Source organism: Nipponia nippon, unplaced genomic scaffold (genome assembly GCF_047370975.1).
Source record: "Nipponia nippon isolate SJK-2023a ecotype South Korea unplaced genomic scaffold, ASM4737097v1 scaffold_2, whole genome shotgun sequence".
Taxonomy (NCBI): domain Eukaryota; kingdom Metazoa; phylum Chordata; class Aves; order Pelecaniformes; family Threskiornithidae; genus Nipponia; species Nipponia nippon.
The window spans coordinates 16068120-16087896 of record NW_028262336.1 but is presented as its reverse complement, the minus strand read 5'-3'; the positions used below and the strand labels follow the sequence as shown (position 1 = coordinate 16087896).

The 19777-nt window shown below is 42.5% G+C and overlaps 1 protein-coding gene across 1 annotated transcript; it reads right to left on the bottom strand.

Moving 5' to 3' along the window:
• Positions 1-5327: 5327 nt before the first annotated feature.
• Positions 5328-16168, bottom strand: GPA33 (glycoprotein A33). The gene is made up of 7 exons (XM_009467696.2): positions 16040-16168; positions 11271-11422; positions 10120-10330; positions 9417-9575; positions 7055-7168; positions 6414-6537; positions 5328-5743 (listed from the first exon to the last, which is right to left on the bottom strand). Exons 1-7 carry the CDS (start codon positions 16086-16088, stop codon positions 5662-5664), a joined length of 891 nt encoding a protein of 296 aa, XP_009465971.2. The 5' UTR covers positions 16089-16168; the 3' UTR covers positions 5328-5661.
• Positions 16169-19777: the final 3609 nt, after the last annotated feature.

Here is a 19777-nt window from a genome sequence, read left to right as displayed (position 1 = left end):
TTGTTTTCCTGCTTATCTTGGATGAGGTGATACTTGAAAAATCAACAAGCTTGCCTGGACCTCTCTTCTCTTCAGCACCATATGCCACAAGATTCTTCCAGGCAAATCTCAGAACAGGCCAAAGACTGCTCTCCTGACATCCAGGGTTATGATCTTGCTTTTTTCGTTCCTCTTGGGATCCCAAACTCCACTATCTCGTGGTTACTGAAGTTAAGTTTGCACCCCAGCCTTCACATCCCTGACCAGTTCTTTCTTGTTTGTAAGTTTGAGGTCCAGCAGAGAGTGCCTCCCCTCCTTGACTCCTCAATCACTTGTATCAGGAGTGTCATGAGTCTTCCGGTTGTCTGAAGAAGGCTTCATGTACTTCTTCCTGATAAGGCTGTCTACAGCAGACACCTGCTAGAATATCACCCATGTTGGTCTGCCCTCTATTCCTGACCTGTGAGCTCCCAACTGGCTCATTGTCCATCCCCAGGCAGAGCTCTGTCCATTCCAGCTGCTCTCTCATGCAACTCTCCCTTCTCGCCTCCCAAGTGGGAGAAAACAAGCTGGACAGTAAGTGATGTGTGGGAAGGGAAGCCTAGTAATCTCTTTACTCTTGAGGCCTGTAGGCTCAACACTTGTGTCAGTTTCAGGATCCGCATTATAACTAGTTAAGCCATCAGAGAGTGTTTGCTGTGTCTAAAGTAAGATTAATCTTTATTACATCTTTAGCAATATGTCAGTGTTGTGGTTTACCCTGGCGTGCAGATAAACACCACGCAGCTGCTAACTCACTCCCCCCCCTCGGTGGGATGGGGGAAGAGAATCAGAAAAAAGGTAAACCTCGTGGTTTGAGATAAAGACAGTGTAACAGGTAAAGCAAAAGCTGCACATGCAAGCAAGGTAAAACAAGGAATTCATTCACTGCTTCCCATCAGCAGACACGTGTTCAGCCATCTCCAGGAAAGCAGGGCTTCATCACGCGTAATGGTTACTTGGGAATACAAATGCTATCACTTCGAACGTCCCCCCCCTTCCTTCTTCCCCCAGCTTTATGTGCTGAGCATGAGGTCATACGGTGTGGGATATCCCTTTGGTCAGTTGGGGTCAGCTGTCCCAGCTGCGTCCCCCCCAGCTTCTTGTGCACCCCCAGCTGGTGGGGTGGGATGAGAAGCAGAAAAGGCCTTGACTCTGTGTAAGCACTGCTTAGTGATAATGGAAACATCCCTGTGTTATCAACACTGTTTTCAGCACAAATCCAAAACATAGCCTCATGCTAGCTACTATGAAGAAAATTATCTTTACCCCAGCCAAAACCAGCACAAACAGTCATCAAAATCTTAAAATGTAGAAGGAAGGCAGTAATTTGGTGGGGATTGTCTGGGTGGAGGGTCTGTCAAATATTAGGTGTGGGATTTTGCTGTTCGAGTACATGTCAAACCAGAGGAAGCGGTGCTGTGATCCTTGATCAGGTGGCACGGTTGATATTTGTTCCAGTGGCTGTGTTCTTTGTCAGCTACCTAGGGTGAGGTCCATGCTGAGTCATACCCAAATAGAAAACTTGCTTCCATTTCAGGGACTCTGGGTCTTGAGCCATCACAGTCAGATGGCGTTGCTGAAGGTCAGGTTCTTCCAAATAAAAATTTGTGCTGGGTGAATGAAAACCTGTATTCAAGGAAGCCCTGTCTGGATTTCCTTGCAAAATAGCTGTGGTTTTCTGTTCCTGAAATGTTTTTGGAAACCTGCATAATTAACATGGAGAGACTGTACTTTTTGACCTGTTAGTTGAGTTAAAAAGTGCTAATCCTTTCCCCTAACAAGAATTTCAAACTTTCCCCAAAAGTTAAGTGAGTCAAGTTTATGTGTGAAACTGTTTTTAATTTCTCGTAGATAGATAGAGGTATATGCAGCTGACTGCAAAGGCTGTAACATCTTCCCATTTGGCAGAGTAAATGTACTGTAGTGGGGCAGGGGAATAACAAGTTTGTTATCTAGTTTCTGCCCTCTTGGTGTCTTCTGCAGGATTATCATCCCTCACTTCCACCCTAGAATGAGCTGCCCGTTAATTTTTATTGCAATGATTCAGTAAAATGAAGAAATCGGAAATCACTTTTATTAGTCTAACCCTGTATTATCTCTGTTCCCTCACTTTTCCTTGGTTCTGTCTTAGAAGCTCCCAGAAGCTTCTCTAATTACCATTTTCGAATAATTCCCCTCATTCCCTAGTGAACAGGTGAAAGGCAGGAGAGAGAAGTTCCAAATTCCCTTATGTTGGGCTATAATAAATATAGTGCTAGTTCCAATGTATCCAGAATTAATCTTGACGGTTTGCTCATCGTACTGTGAACTTCTTCAGATAGAAGACTGCCTTGGTGTCTTTCCTGGAACAGATGATACAGATAAATAGAAAAGTAGTGCTGTTACTCTAGCAACAAGAATTGTGGCATAATTAATTCTTGTCTGTCTGATCAGTTCTGAATTGTGCACGATACTGAATCTTGTAATAAGCAGTGGCAGTGCCGGCTTTTGTGTCTGCGTAATACTGGAAATACTTCTCAAAATCCTGAGACAAGTGAGGAAGGCAGTGAAAGCAGACCTTGGGGGTTATGCAGAAAATGGGTAGGGGTGGAATCCCCGGGGGCCAGCTCCAAAGAATAAAGGTGTTCATTAAGGTTAGCAGTTCATTAAGAACAGTGTCTTCCAAATGCAAGAAAAGTCCAGGAAGGCAGGTAGATTTGTCAGGAGACTGTCTTGTCTTTACAGGGAACTCATGTCTGCACCCTAGTCCTAGTGCAGTATGTGGGAGGTAGAAGCAGGTGTGGCGTAGAGAGGAAAAATGCACAAACACTGGCCAGGCATGTAGGGATGTTTTTTGGAAAGCCAAAGCTCGCCTGGAGTTGATGCTTGCAAGGGATCAAGGTCAACAAGAAGAGCTTTTATGACTTTGTTAGCAGTAAAAGACTGAACAAGGAAAAAGTTGCTGAATTGTGCGAGTGATTTAGTAACATGGCTGGAGTAACACAGAAAAGGCTGAGGTGCTCAGTACCTTCTTTGTTTCAGTCTTCACTAATAAGGTGTCTTAGATCTCTATACTCAGGGAAGGGTTCAGGGAAGAGAATACCAGCAGTGGATGAAGATTGAGCCAGGGATCAGCTGGGAGATCTTGACCCATACAAGGCCAGATGGGCTGCGTCTGAGGATGCTGAGAAAGCTGCCTGGTGTCTTTGCAAGGCTGTTCTCTTTGAAAGGTCACAGAGAGCATGGAAAGACCACCGCAATGGAAGGCAAATATTGCCCCCATCTGCCAAAAGGACAATCTAGGAAACCATAGACTGCTCAGCTCCACTGGACTCCTTGGAAAAACCGTGGAGTCCTCTTGGAATGCATTTTTGGGTACGTGAAGGATAAGAGGGGGACTGGGAACGGTGAGCGTGGATTTGCCAAGGCTAAATCATGCCTGACCAGCCTGAATGCTTTCCATGATAGGTTTGTGAATAAAGGGAGAGCAGTAGTGGTCATTTACCTTGACTTTAGGAAGGTTTTCGCTTTTTACCTGCTAGTTCTCACAGAACCTGCTTACAGAGAATTGAATTCCTGGTTTTGGGGGTGGTTATGTAATCTCTTCTGTATTTCGTGGCTAGTTTCTTCAGATAACTTAATGCAGCTTTGCTCATCTACATTTTTCTTTACGGTTAAAATGACCAATGTGCAAATGTTTGTTACTTCAAGACTCCAGCTGAGAAGCAGCAATTAAGCTTCACGTATCCTAAGAGTGAAGAGTATGGGATAGGTAACACAGTGTTAAAATGGTTTGGAGGCCAGAGCCGGTTTCTGGCCATAAATACTTCTGATAATTGTCCCTCAGCAGAAGCCCTCTTCAGCCCTAGGGTATAGGTGTTTGTGAGGGAATGTGGAGTGCTGACTAATGTCTGTAACATTTATAAAAGAAATAGCTTTTGTTTCACAGTAAAAACTTGTTACAATGCTAATTAGATAATTCATACTATACTTGCTTGTTACAAAAGAGAATAAAATACATATGAGCTCTGTTTCTGAGCTATGCACCTCGGTTTTTATCTGCCTTCAGCTTCTGTGTGCAAAATTCTTTTTTAGTCATCCATTTTTGCAATGTTTTGTCATGCATCTAAACTAAGCATGGGAATAGGTCCTCAGAATGTCTTGCTGAGTTACATTTCGGGTTGTTCATTGCCAGAGAGATCTGGGTTTGTATGTACTTTGTAAAGAACTCTGGTTGTTGGTCTTTGCAGTTTTTATTAGTACAAATGAATAATTATATTTGAGGTACCATGTAAAACAAATGCAGTCAGAAAGCAAGACAGAATAACAGTTTTGGTTGTCTGTTTTGCATAGTTCAGAATCTAGAAAATGCTGCCCATGTGTAGGAGGGTTGCTGGTTCTTCTTTAAAGTTATATTTTAGATTGTTGTTACAGATTTAAAAGTAACTACTTGGGGGTAAAGGGTATGTGGGAGGCATTGCAATGCGTTTCTGAAACTCCTGAAGTCGAAGATGCAATAGAGAGCTTTGAAAGAATAAATATTGTAGTGTAAGTCATTTATTGAACATGTTTGTTTTTTTTTAAAAACAAACAAACAGCTCTTAATTAGCTTTAATACCATATTGTCAGTCTTTTGGACAGACAGTCCATTTTCATCCAAAGATAAGATACTAGTGATGGGAGTTCTCTCCACATTTGCACACATTTTGCACATACAGCGTTTCCGATTAAGTTGTTACAATTTTGAATAAAAAGGTACTTTTCCTCCTTTCCCCCCTTCTTTCTTTTGTTTTCTTCTTTTTATTAAAGATGTACTTGCCATGTACGTGCTCTCACACTGTCATTTTTCCAGAAGCACCAGCAGCAGCAATGGACTATTTCTGACTTAACCATGCAACAGTCAGGAGGAAAGGATAGTGTAATGAAAATTAGTATTTAGGAACTCTCTGAGCTGGAACTCATAAGTTCAAGAATCTGACAGTATATAGGCTACCAGACTGTTTCTAGATCTTATCAGCTGCCAATTACAAATCCATCTAACTTCTTACCTTATCTAGTCCCTTAGTATGCATTGTTGTTCCAAACAGGAGACTTTCATTGGTCATCTGTGATTTTTTCCATATTTTTATTTATATGTGCATGTATAATATATACGAAGAACACATTTAATAAAAAGTCCTTAAAAATCAGCTTGCTTTGGTCTGCATAAAATAATTTCTATACTGGACAATGCTGTAAACTGTGACATTTGCATAACACCATAAACAAGACCACCCTTCCTTGATGACTTGCAGTTGGTGACCTTGAAACCTTCAATGGGTCTGGGGATAGAGCAACAACTCTGTTCTCCAAATAGACCTGACTGGCTTCTTTTTCCAGAAAGTGGGAAGTCGAGAAGACTGGTTATTTTTGGATGACTGGGTGAAACAGTGTTTCACATGCATTTTTATGGTTATGTGTTAGTACTTATTGTACGTTAAGCACTTCTTTCCAGGGAGACAAGGATATTCTCTCCCAGAACTTGAAGGCAGAGCCACTAGCTTTCATTTTATTATTCAAAAAAACCTTCTTGCAGTAAGAAAGAGGGATTGATTTCTTTTCTACAGTGGTGTCTGTGCCTCAGCAAATCCTGAAGATGGCATTGGCCTCCTGCTTCTTTCTTCATTCATCTTCAACATCATCCTCTGCTCTCTGATTCCTTGTAAGTGTCTCCTTGGGGGGTTCATTTATATCTTCTTGCTCCCTAAAACATTGTTCAGGAGTAGAGATGTTAATTAAAACCAGCTAGAATTTTTACTGAAGAGATTTTGAGTTAGAATGGTTTTAGGCTGCTCTAAGCTGACCTGGAAGTGTACCATACTGAACTCCATAAATTAAGTCTTGCTGGTGATGCAAGAGAGGTGCGTGAGCTACTTTTTTTTTCCATAGCATGTCTGTAGAGAAAGGGTGACCGGTGTCTCTTTTCTCATCCCCCTTTTCTTCCAATGATCTGTTTCCATCATGAGAATAACCAAAAGGCTTCTATCTTGGAGTGATAATTCTGAATACAGAGCCTCATGGTGGTTTAGGCTAACATGGACAGAAACAGGTATAGGGACTCAGAGAAATGAGACACAGTCTGGGCTTTGCTTATCAAGTAGCTGTGCACGCTTGACTGACTTGGGCTTGCTAATTCAGTTCCAAGGTTTGAATTTTTTGGTTCTACCCCAGAGACCACAAAGGTGTCTGGTAATACTGGGCATATTCCATGAGAAGAGATGGGAGCCAATAGGGTAGAAACTGAAAGGAGAAAGGAGTGCACACTTTCCTTGATTTCTTTTTTCTCCTGTGCTTTGCACTCCATATGTTGATGCCAGAGGGAGAATGTGAACCCTTCGTATGTTCCATCCACTTTTCTAGAGTAAGGTACTTACGTCATCTCATAGTCCTTGTCCTTGTCCACCCGACAGCAGCAGCAATAGGCTAAAATGCCAATAACTATAATTGCAGCAACAGCTCCACCAATGATGCCAGCGTAAAGAGCTATGTTCATGGATGCTATACAGGAAGAAAAGATTTACCCCTTTGCAGTAAGAATGATATCAAATGCAATCAGCACAATCACTGGACTTCAAATCCCACCACCAGATGTCAGATCTCACTACCGGATCCAGACTGAGTGGAAGCCACATTTATTTGACTATAGCAACTGGAATTAATTCTGTACTGGGTAGCTGCTAAGTCTGCAGGAGCAATTAGTTAGATAGTGATAGAGAGGAGCCCCTGGATCTGAACAACTGCTGTACTTCATCGATACAGTTTAGTTTCAGACTTTGAGGGCTCACTCTACACATTTTTTTTGTCATCTGTGAACTAACCCTATGAGTTAGCGAGCACTCTATGAGCATGTAAACCAATGCAGAGAATCTGTCTTAAAGGTAAAAAAAGTGTGCTATTTTTTGGAAAGAAAGCAGAATTTTATACTTCTGTCTGCATTGCCTCCATTAATCCTTTGCCACTTAGCTAGGCTACTTTCTCTGGTACTGCTCTTCTAGTAAGCAACTCCGTCTCTTACGTGGCACAACGCTGACTGTCATGTTGCAAAATTCCTTTCCCACAATGTTTGTTGAAGTGCAGATGTAAAAGCCAGAGGTATCCGCCGAGATGTTCTTCAGAGTTATTTGTTCCCCTGTTGTGAAACAGAAATCCAGTCCAAAACAGAAAAGAATTAAAGCAGGGAAGGAAGTGGGGACAGCAGCCCTTCAATTCTAGCCCAGGATAGTGGGAGTGATGTGAGGTTATTAAAGCTGATGGATTGCTCCGTCTTGCTCAGGAGCTGCCATGCTAGTCCCTAGGTTTTAGTGTGATTTGTGGGAGGACAAATGGCAGTGTGCTGTTTTGGTTACAGGGAGCATGTGGCATTTGAACGTTCCTTTTAGAAAGAAAATTGTAGGTGGAGGGTAAAGAAGTATGTGTGTTTAGTGAAAGCTTTTTTTTGCATTGGCTTTTGCTGAGAAATATAAGATAGCTCAAACCGGCATCTGGCTTTGAGAACTGGCCATCTGATGAATTAACCTGGAACACAACAAAAAACTCTTCAGTCCTCCAGCTCTTAGGATTTCAGATCTGAATTGTTTAGCAGTGGGGGGAATAGCTTTCTACTCGTGGAGAGGCCATGCAGGCTGTGAAAATAAATGAAGGAAAAGAAATGCAGTGACATGGCATTGCTGACACTGGTGTTTTCTGTCCAACCCAACAGAGCTCAGAACCATATACTAAAGCTTAGCTCTGTCTGCTCAAGCAGTCAGTTTTTGTTTGTTACATCTCCAGCTGACATTTGTATGCGCAGTCCATGCTTTTTGCTTGTGATCTACTAATAAAGGTCCAGATTCCTGCTCTAAAAGCAAAAGACTGAATACTTTTCAGTGACTTTCCTGTTTTATTTTCCCTGAGATCTCACTTCTTTCCAGCCCACTCGCAGGACTGGGATTCTCTTTAGTCTCTGCTGGCGCCTAGCGCCAGATAATAAAAGAGCATGCTTTTTTTTTTAGTTTCCTACATACTGTCCATGCTTACTTCACTTTTCTTTGTGGTGTGATGTTTATATCTCTGAGTTGCAGTCTATTACCAGACTGTAAATGCTCCTATATTAAATCAAAAGTACTTGACTGGTGAGTCAAATTGGGAAAAATTCGGGTCAGATACTATCAGTTTTGGAGTGGCTCCTAAGGGGATTCTGCACACTCTGCAGCACTGGGACTTGCTTAGCACAGAAAGAAATTGCTTGTAGCGACAGTAGGGCATCCAGCCAGCTTGGGGCAGAAGGGGACAGTCGGCACACTACTTGGACATGGGTGCTCTGATGAAAACAGAAACGATGTGGAAATGGATCCGAAGAGACTCCTGTCCCTGGGAAGGACAGGATGACGGGGCAGAAGCAGGTGGCAGCTGCTGCTATAAGAGGACAAATCCCGGTATGTTCAGGGCGGTGCGTGATGCGTTGGCACCACTTAGTGGCCAGTTAAATGAATAAGGTTTTTGTCCCTGGTGACATTTCGTCTTTCGCATAATTTATGCAAGAATCGTCGAGTGAGCATTGAATATCCTATAGAGTCTGATCATATTTAGTATACCTCCTTAGTGATGCTACAACAACTTAAACCAAAAAGGATAGGTTCAGATACTGAGTCTTTCTGGAGCTGAACATACCAGGAAGAAACAAAGCTGTTTAAAGGAATAAATCTGAGTCCTCTGTCACTGCTACACTTCAAAGACTATTAAACCCTCATTTCTGTGTGAATAGTTTTACAAAAGGTCCTGTCATGGAAATTCAGTTCCTTCCCCCCCCCCCCCCCCCGATTCTGACTTAAAATGAAAGCAAATAAAATACTGGGGCCTGTGTGACAGTCCTAAAGAACCAGAAGCCTCTTTTATGCGCAAAACAGGACTGGTGTAACTCTTTATGATACCACCTTCCTCTAGGTGAGGAGTCATCTCTGGAAGGAAAGGAGATTCCAGAGCCAACTATTGTTTGCCTACTGTCACCACAGAAAGTGACCTGGTCATTGTCGAGCGAGCTGGGATGTAAAGACATACCAGTTAGAAACCTCCATGTTATTCCTCATGTTATGCCCCCCTTACACCCAGCAATTGAGAAGTAATTAGTTCTGGCTGCTTCCAGAGTGAGCCAGCTTTCTCGCCAGGTGAGAGCTGAAGTGAAAATCTTACTGACCATTGTTACTTCAGGTAATAGTCATTTTCCCCCTGCTAAGTTACTTGTGAGTGTGTCTTGTATCAAAAGGACAACTTTTCAAAATCCTGGTCAGGAAACTTCCTAGAAAAAGCCTTAAGTGTGTTTTTTGTATTTGTATTTCAAGATATTTCTAACCCTGATCTACAGGGAGCTCAAAGTCTTGATGTCTTTGAATTTCCCATACCTTCTGTTGTTTGTAGTACACGGGGCTCATTTTGTACATTGAAGCTTTGCCAGGTATATCTGGGCTTTGGGGAGCCCTCATGAGAAAAGCAGGTCAGATTGATTGTCTGTCCATATTCTGCCGTCCCCAAAATCTTGCATTCTGGCTTGGATGGTGCAACTGAAGGAAGAAAAAAGGAAGGAATTTTATTAATCAGAAGTAGTTTTTTGTTTCAACCCATCTCCTTTACCTGTGGTTTTTATTCTTACTAAAGAGGCCAGTCTTGAACCTAGCACCTTCTCAAAGGAACGGGAGTGAACTTGTCTGTAATTTGTTTCTCCCTTCTTGGCACTGGTCAGCCAAGAAGGAATTGTAAGATGCTTTTTGGAATAAGTCTAATAGTGTTGGGTAACTCCTCCTTTGATAACTGGAGTATGACAAGCCACAGGGGGAATGAGGAATGCCCTGTAATGAGGCAAGGGTTATCAGGAAAGTGAACTATACAACTCTAAAGACTATTTTCTACAGTCAGGTATCTAAGGGAGTTGGGTGCCTTCCAGCCTACTTCCATAGTAGTAGGAAAAGACCGAAGATGGAATTGTGGATGATGACTTCCTGGAAAGTTTTTTTTCTGTTGGAAAATCTGTTGTATAAACCAATGTGGATGTTACGGGAAGGCCAGTGTTTTATCTAATGGATCTGGTGTTGTCTCCATCGTGCTTACCAAGGACTGAAAGAGCCAAGGTTGCAGTCTGCCTGGGAGGGTCATTCCGTAGACGAACACTGCATGCATATGTTCCGTTGTCTTCCATGGTCACTGCATTGATGGTGATACTGACGTCCCCTTTGTTTACATCACCACTAAACTGTATATGGTTTTCATAGCCCTTGCCATACTGTACAAGTCCATCAAAATACCTAGTGACAGCATCATCCTGATAGAGAGGGAGGGAAAATGATCAATCTTAGTTTCTTCTGTGTGAGTCTACAACCTAACTCAATGCGTTAGCTCACTCTTAAGAGAGCAGCAGTTGGAAAAGAGGGCCTTAAGCTGCCCCAGTTTTCCAAAAAGCCAAGAAAAACATAGAAATTCAAAAGGGTCTGGGTTTCTGTCTGGAATCCCCTTCTCCCACCTTATCTGAAGTCAGAGACAACTGATTTCTTTTCTGGGGCTGATTTCTAAGCTGGGGCTTATTCACCTTTCCTCTCCATGACAGGACACTGTGAGACTTGTCCGAGATCCATATGTCGATCAAATTCCCCTATGATTACACAAACTTCCTTGCTTTCATCCAGCAAGGATCTTCAGAGAAGAAACCCTTGGCAGTTGCTGCAAGGAGATCTCCAAAGGCTGCTTCCTCTGTCACTAATTCCCAAGAAGTCAAGGAGAACTTTAGAGGTCTCTTTACCTTCAAATACTCCATGTGAATGTAGGAGACCTCAAGAATCTCTCCACGTACTATTATCATCAACTTAAAACTTCTTATATAGTATCAATGGTATGTATATATATATAAATATATGTATAATATATATACTTAAAATATGCAGATCTTTTTATAAAGTATCTGAGTATTTCACATATGTTAATAGATACAAACTCACAGTACATACAGCGATGTATCCTCAATACGCAGATGCAAGACCGAGAGAGAGAAAAGAGAAGGATAGGGGCTTGCCTAGTATCATGCAATAGATTTGGGATGAATTGCATCTGGAATCAGAGCTTCTGTTTGCATAGTTATGAGATTAAAGAAAGTCTTGAAGGAATCTTTTTCTTCCAACACACATTCCCACCCACGGTTCTGCTTCCATCTCTCCTCCCACCCCCTCTCGGATGCCCTATCATACGTTTCTTTATGCAACTTGATTTACCGCGCTATTGATTTTTCTCCAGACAACAATGTCTCTTGAGTCAATAGCAGCCTCCGTTTTAAAATGACAGCGGAGAGTAACATTGTTCCCTCGTGCCACCTGTATTTCCTTGGCAGGTGCTTCCACAACGAGGCCATGAGCAGCCACCAGAACTAGGAAGAGAACAGATTCTGCAGTCAGCAAAATTAACATCTGGATTCCACGTTTTGCCTCTTTGGCTTTCTTACATGCCACACTAACCCCACATCCCCTCTTGTCATCCATGACATTCCCCACTGAGCAAGAGGGGATCTATGCTGTGGCTGATTGACTATAGGAAGCTGCCGCACAGGATGGCTGCTTGCTGTTCCTCGCTTCCCTCTTCTTTACTTGGACAGACATTGCCATGGAGTTTATAAAGATGTATTTTTTTTCTGAGCCCTCTTTCAGTGTGACTGACATCCTTTGACAGTTGTAAATGTACAGAGGGAGACAGATAAACAGATAATACAAGTGCACCAGCAGTCTTAAGGATTCAGGCTAAACTAACAAATTGATATTGTCAAATTTAAGGGGTCAGGAAAACTGTCAAATAACTTGACTCAATCCAAGTCCATAGAGAAGTGACATTTTGTGCTAGGGAATCAAAACCTGTTCATGTAATGCCCTGAAAAGAGAAAAACCTAGAAAAGCAAAGAGAACTTGAAAGAAACAAGAGAAGAATAGCTATTCGTTTTTAAAAATGAGTAGGGTAGTAGTCACCTTTCTCCAAGAACTGTAGCTCCTGCCGGTAGAGCACAGGAATAGCTGAGAGTTGAATAAAACAGAAATCCTTCCGTGCCCTGGTGAAGCATGCAGGGCACAGGGTAGGCGTTTCTTGTACTCTGTATTCCATTTGACTTGATGGTTAATTCATCATATCCAAGCATTAGCTAGTGGCAGGTCATAGTTATTCTCAGGATTGGGCTGGAGGTTTACCTCTGCCCTGCCATAGATGACCTTCATGCCTGTGGGAACCTGTGTTTAAAAACACCTGCTTTCTCCTTACAGTTTGTGTGGGGTTTTTTTGTTTTGTTTTCTTTGCTTGGGTTTTTTATGACACTGAATCATTTGAAAAAAATCGAAGGCTGAAACCAGTTAAAGAGAGTGCAGGGAGGCAAGAAAGGGAGTGCTGCTCAGAGGCACTCCCATGGCAAAGAGGAACATGGCCCAGTAAGGAGGAAGGTGGAGGAGGGCAGGGATGTATGCTTTCCCTGGGAGGGGCACGCTGTGTGCGGTGGTGACGGTTTGCTTCTGAAAGAACCAGGCTGAGCCAGTGTCCCCCAGAGAGGATTTGACTGAAAAGTTGCCATCTAGCAAGCTTTGGGTCCTCATTCTGCCATATCTCTGTCCAGATTAGATCCATAAGGAAATCTAATGTGTAAGGAAGAGAACAAAGGACATCTAGATTCCACCTTGAGTTGCAAGTGGATTGTGAATACATGCTTTTTCACTCAGGAAAAGACCACAGCCACATGCATATTAGGTCAATAAGAGTAAGCCATTGGCAAGTTGAGCACCACCAGATCCTTGACTATAACAGCAGTGAATGATAGTGTCCTTTAGAAAATAACAGTGTAGGGACCCAAAAGGTTTTGTTGTCACTGCACTAGGAACCTGCTGGTACCAATTCAGGTACTTGCACAGGGTAGCATGGGACAGTTGGCAGGGCATCTGCTGCCCCTCAGGAGAGGCAAAAGCTTCTGTGACAGCTTCCCGGATCCAGTCTGTTCTCCATAGCAAATGGTCCTTCAAGTCTCTTCTTAGAAATGGCCTATGTTTACAGAACTGCTGCATCTTTTCTCTCCTGAGAGGAGTTTGACAGGAATTTTCACAGCAGCCAAACCTTTCCCACCCTGGCACCCCTCTTTCCTTGCTGCCGGGCAGGGATGCCCTCCCTTCCACAACTGTCTTCAGAAGCAGCTTCAGACATTTTCAGCAGAAGTACAAAGACTGCCTTCTGTGCTTGTTAGCATCCTGGTACGGAGAGGCAGCTGCGTGACCACAGCAGGATGCTTCTAGCCAAAGTTCCCACCATTCTGCGTTCCCCATCCCATAACCGAGTTGTTCTGTGGTCTTGCACAGTTCATTAGTTAAGCGTGCATTTTAGTCTCTTCCTCTGTGGCATGGCGGTAGTGGTTTCTGTTCTCTCAGGGATTAATTTACAGCTACGGACAGCTATGAGAAGGAAACCAGCAGGGCAAAGTATTTCTAGCTTGGTTTTATTGCAGCCACTCCCAGGTCTTTGCCTGCTCTGGAGCACCCAGTGCAAGGGCCCTGTTTGCACAGCCCCAGGACACTCTGTGTTTTTCATCGTGCCCTCTGTATGAGAGACACCTATGAAAGCCTTCTCGTTGCATGTTGCGACTGGATAGAGACGCTTTCCTGCATTTAGGTGAAAAGCACCACTACCTGTACTAGGAAATGGAGCAAACCCCATTTCCTGATTCCTTTGCCACTCAGAAATGTTCCACCAGGCCGGGGTTCACTGACAGATCATCAACAGCCCTGAGGCAGAGAAAAGACTGCCCAACCCTAAGGCTTCCCCTCACAAGTGCTTTTCCTTCCTACAATAGATGAGATCATCTTTGGTTTTTTCCAAACATGTCTTCAGTGCAGAATCAGGGAACAGCCGAACCAAGAGACACAGCCCGTAACAAGCAAGACAACTTATTCATCTGTTGCTGTCACCCTACTGCCCGACTTCTTCTGATGCTCTCCCATTTTTCACTCATGACATCTCTTTCTGGCTCCCAGTCCTCCCTTGTTAGGGCTCCTTCTGGCTCTCGGGGAAGCTGCACGGTTTCATTCTGGGACGCCATTTACTCACACCAATTTCCTCCTTCTCCCTTCTCACCACATTTCACTTCTTCACAAAATCACCAACAGCCAGCTAGTCACAGTCAGCATGTCTAGAAATTGTGGTTTATTCTTCAGGGGTTGGGTTTTTTTTCTGAGAGAAAACAATCTATTCAAAGTATGGCTGAAGGGAGGAGAGAGTCAATTGTGAAAGAACTTCAGAAAAGGAGAGAGGACGAATAGCATATATAGTACTAGAGGGATGGCGTCACCTAGATTTAAGCTTTAGAATTACTTTTTTTTGTTATTAATTAGTGTGTCTGTAACATTTTAAGAAATTGAGAAAGGTTTTATCTCCCTCTGTTCAACGTAAACATTTGTACTTGTACGAAGGAAGAAGAAAATCAAAGTGATGTGTCTACTTTCACATTCCTTACTGAGTAAGTGTGAATCAAAACAGAATGAAGGGCAATTAATAGAGCTGGAAACAATTAGAGGAATACTTTGTTTGCTGAAAAAATTGAGATTCTGATCAAGCAAAATTATTATTTCTGATTTGTCTTGGTAGATTTGGCTAGTGAGAAAAGTAGGAAAAGTGGAAATGTGTTACTTCACTTTTACAAGGAAATGTTCCGACTTTTAATTCCTCAATACTTTGCCTCATAATTTAGCTGAAATTTAATTCCAAAGTGGGTGAGGGGAAACCTCTTAAATGTGAAATTTGCATTAAAAGTAAATATTTTGTTTGATTCAGAATGACCATTAGGGGCTTTTCCTTCAGCCAGCACACGGTACCAGTTATTCACACAACTGCAGTGAAAAGCTGTACAGCAGAAAAAGTCAGCCTGTGCCGAGATCCTGATGCAGCTCATTCAGGGCAGCTCTGGCATCCCAACACGGCACTGCCATGTGCTGTGCAGTTTTTCCACTCTGGTGCAGTGCAGGAATCTACTATACCTTCTCAAAATGTTTTTGACAGGCCAGTATTTTAACACTGAATTATTACCATTTGAGTCCTGCCCAAACAGGCAAGAAAAGCTTCACCCAACATACATATTTCTGCTCTGAAAAGTTTCCCATCTATAATTTGGATAGCATGAAAGGTGAGAATAATGAAAAAGGAGAATGAATACCAATGGCATTACACAATTTACACAATGATCATCTAATCATGACCCAAGTCACATTTGTTGCATATGGAGCACATCCACTTTGTCTAATTACATTAAACTTTGTGAATTTCCTTCTCGTGGGTCTTATTGTTGAAGTGAGGTTTTCAGGATTTTTGGTAAAAAAACCCAAGCAATTTCCACGTGCGTAGGTTTGTTTGAAGCCTGGAAGAAGGTGTAGGAGTATTGGTATGAGAAGACGAGACAAGTCAAAAAGCAGTGGAACTGAGACTGCAGGCTCTGCAAGGCAGGATGAGACAGGGCAAGTCTGTGATGAAGGCCAAGAGCGAGCTGGCTGATTTATATGCGTTAGTAGGGATTGTTGTGCATCCCCTTGGCGTAAATAATATATAGAGATCACAAGTTGTATTGGAGCACATATAAACAGTAGAATTTAAACTTACGGAGATGTACGCTACATGCAGATTTATGTATAAAAGAATAGAACCCAAGGACTTTTCCACTTCCAGTTGAGGAAGTTCCTTCTTCAGAGAGAATCATTGTATTTAACTGAAGACATTAAAACTGTTTTTAAAAAATAATTTCCAGCCTTATGAAGAATAGCATTCTTTTCCTGTTCCTAACACTGTCTTCAGTCTTTAGGAGATGCCTGTGAGTCTGGACATTCAGCACACAGATGGTAAACACACCTGCCTGATCATAAACATGAAGGAACTTTTACTTAACGAAAAAGAAACACACAAAGTCCAATGGAATACTTTGACTTTGTAGTGCTGTTTCCTTCTACCCAACCCTTGCGGACATAACCAAATTAGCACTCACTTGCACTGAAAATGAACAGCCAAAGTCTTTTCATTGCCGTCCTCCTCATCTCTCCTTTGTTTCACCTCAGGGTGCTCGTTCTAGGAACCTCTGGGTGGCTGGGTAGGTAACTGGCTTTAGCTGAAGGGCTGCTTCACAGTGGCATTGCAGGTTCCCTTCCTCAGTCTCTTTTAAAGTGCTGCTTCTCCGGTCTGCCACTCCCCTCTCAGGCAGAGTGACAAGCCAGATCACCAGTAGGCTTTGACATTGCTTGTTGCTCTCTGCCTAGGGGCAGAGAGGAGACTTGTGAACTCCTTCCCCAGTTGTGAACTTTCTTCCCCAATTAAACTGCCTTTTCCAGTTTCTCCTAATAGGCAGGCACATAAAGCAAGATGCAAACCGAAGGGTGCGGTGACTGGGAGTACACTATACAACAACTGAAGTCATGCATCTGATGACGTGTAACTAGGGGAGGATAAGCCTCATTCATCTTAAGTATTTATTAAGGGAGTCCAGAGCCAGAGTTAAAAAGGTATTGAAGTGCTTCACAATGCAGGCAGCTGCCCACATCCAGCCTTTAAGGAACTGAGGTGCTTAACTCCACTTACTTTAAATACCTGTAAGAATATGTAATTTATGAGAATTTGATGACTAATGGGTTATCTAAATATAAGTGAGATGTATCTCAGCCATGTTCTTATGCTCTTATGTGTACTGTTCAGCTGTCCTCGTGTGTGGCTGTACCTACCAAAGGTACTTTCTACCTTTCCGCTGAAAAAGGCTGTTAGATAAACTGATCAATGGCTTGTAGCATGCTAGCTACGTATCTGTTGAGGCATGCGCAGTGAAAGTCCAGCCACTGCTCACATATTCTGGATGGGCACTTGGAAAGCACAAATAACTGCTGCTATAACTGAAGAATAAAAGGAGGACTGATGGCAGCTCAGGCAAATATCTGACATTACATTTAATTGAGTGCAGCTGGCTAGGCTGTCTTTTAAACTCTTCACTGCCAATAGGCAGCAAGGGATGTCTCCATCTGGGATAGTCATCTATGCTCTATTTCTAGACATTTGAGAGACAAAGTCACTTTTAGAGTGTGAGTGATCATTTTAGGCATCTTAGATGGGGACTTCATGTCTTCAGACATCATTTTCCAATGAAATGAATCGTACTCACGATGCAGTGATAGTACTGATGAACTCTGTTTTGATTATTGAAGGAGGCTACCTCAAGAGTGGGTGTCTCCAGTGGAGATACCTGTGTTTAGTCCAGTAAAGTGGATCTGGATCTTGATCTGGTGCTGACCCCATACTTGCACGGTAAGCCTGTCAAAAGCCACGCTAAAGACTGCCTTTTTGTCTATATGGCAGTTGTTCAAAACACCTCCGAGACAATAAAACTTACGAGTGACTGGAAATCCAATCCCTCTGATAGAAAGGACAATCTATACTTCTGTGCTTGATATATAACCTCAGTTCTCTTCAAACAAATTGCTAGCACAAAGCAAATTAAAGCACATCAGAGTACAGAAACTGTATTCTTTGGCAATCTTCCAAGTGAGGACAGCCAGTAGAAAAATCCATCCTGCTGTATGTGTCTCATCTTTGATAGGCTGCAGGCATTAGGAGATGGCAAGGACTCTGCAAAAAGAGGCGAGCCTTTTTTCAAAAACAGCTTGCTAACTTCTAAATGCTAATTACAAATGACTTAAGATGTAAACAAAACTGGAGCAAGGTCAGTAGTCTCCTTTCTCCTCTTTGGAGCCCACAAGGAAGAGGTTCCCCACAAGGATGAGGTTCTTAAATTTTTACCTCCTTTAAAAACTTCAAGATCTTTGTGACTTTATCCCACAGCCTCCAGGGAAAGACATGTAGGATCTTTAGTCTAGCTTCCACACTTTAGATTTTGCTCCCATTTAATATTTTAACTGAATCTGATGAACTGAGATAGTGACAGAGATGCCATCACTGTACACCATCTGCCTATACTGCCTCTGTTAATTCTCAGTTCTGTAAATAACAGCTTTAAGTATTCACTGAAAGAACTTGGTTACAGTCCCTGACAGACACTGCACCAACTTGGTAAGCTTGCTGTTATCCTCTTCACAGAAATAAGATTTTCACTATCATTTATACAACTTCTCTTCTCCCCAATAATTTCAAAACCCACTTAACTGATTTCAGCTAAATTTGACAAATGAATAGTAAACCTAAAGATGGGAATTTCCTTTCAGTCTCATAAAAATCAGCAATCCCAATCAGTTGGGATAAGAGAGAAATCTAAATTAATGGTACCTCTTAGGCATTAATCCTTGTCTTCCATTCCAAGAATCTGTGGTTGCACAGCCAATGCACCTAACCACGGTCTGTTTCATCTCCGGCGCAGCCAGGCAGATGGGGAAATACGGTATAGTGAGAAGTCACGGGGGCAAGAGCTGATGACTCTGTGAGGGATGTTTATCGTGCTGGGGCACCTGGACTGCAGGACACATGTCCATTGGAAACCAGGCTTGGTAATCCCACTGCTTGTGGAAATACATGAGGTTTAGTCTGTTTTCTTAACTTCAGCAACTGGCTAGTAAAAAACCTACCATAGAGAGAACTTGCAGAGTTAAGCTGAAAACAGTGCCTATAACACTAGTTCCTCAAATACCTGACGCAGGTCTGAGCTTAGTAACCTTACTGTCCAAAAGATGGTATGTAGATTAAGCACTGTATGTTAACCCTGAAACAAATGCACTATTTTCACATAAATTTGTTATTTAACTGTAAAAGTAACAAGGTGCGTCCTCTCCAAGCGTATTGGCATGTGTCTTGTTCCACTGCGCTGGGGAGGAGGGACAGGCACTGGATCTCATCTCACGGTCCATAACTTGGATAGGCTGCCTTAACTGGTGTCCATGTGGAAGTACTGGTGTGGAAACGATTCACTGTGGGAACAGTTTTACCCTGCCTCTGTCAGCCACTCAGTTGTGTTACAAGTAAATAAGCTGGTGCGGAGATTGATAATGTTCTGTTGTTTTGGAGACTTAGCTGAGTAAGACTGGTTTCCTAGGTATCATAGAGAGCATATGCTTCAACACCTGATACTTACATAAATCTGATATTAAGACGCTTGTTTAGAGGCACTTTATTTATTACTTTTGTTAGTTATTTAGGCCTAGATTGGAGAAGGTATTTAGGCATTTATATCCTGTTACTTTTCCCTGACAGTTCTCGTTGGGGGCTTCAGGAGCTGTTGATAAATGCAGGAGGCAAATGTACCATTTACCTATGAGAAGTCGGTAGAGCTGCCCAATCAGAAAGACTGGGACAGCTGGCAATTTTAAGAGATTTTAATTTTGTTTCTGGGTTGACTTTCTTTCCCTGTCTAGTGTAAGCTGCCAAAACTCACAGGCATTGGCACCACAGCTGAAAGAACTCCCACAGGTACTGGCAACGCTGCCAAAGCTTTGCCATGGCCCTACTTAGGCTAACGCAGGCCTGCGTCTCAGCATAGGCTGACACGCATCAACTTCTTCGTGACTCACCCATGGGCAATGCAAAACCTTAAAGTCTTATTTTTGCTGACGGCTACAGCTCTGGGGAATCTTTTTGCTGATATATAGGATTTTTAGGGGATATTATTATCTTATTCAAATGAAACTGCCATTGACATGAAAAGCTTTAATACAAAACTAGGGTGGCCTCATTGTCCTGCTAAAAATACATACTCTGATAAGGCTTGCCTGTAAAAGCCAATGAGGATTAATGCACA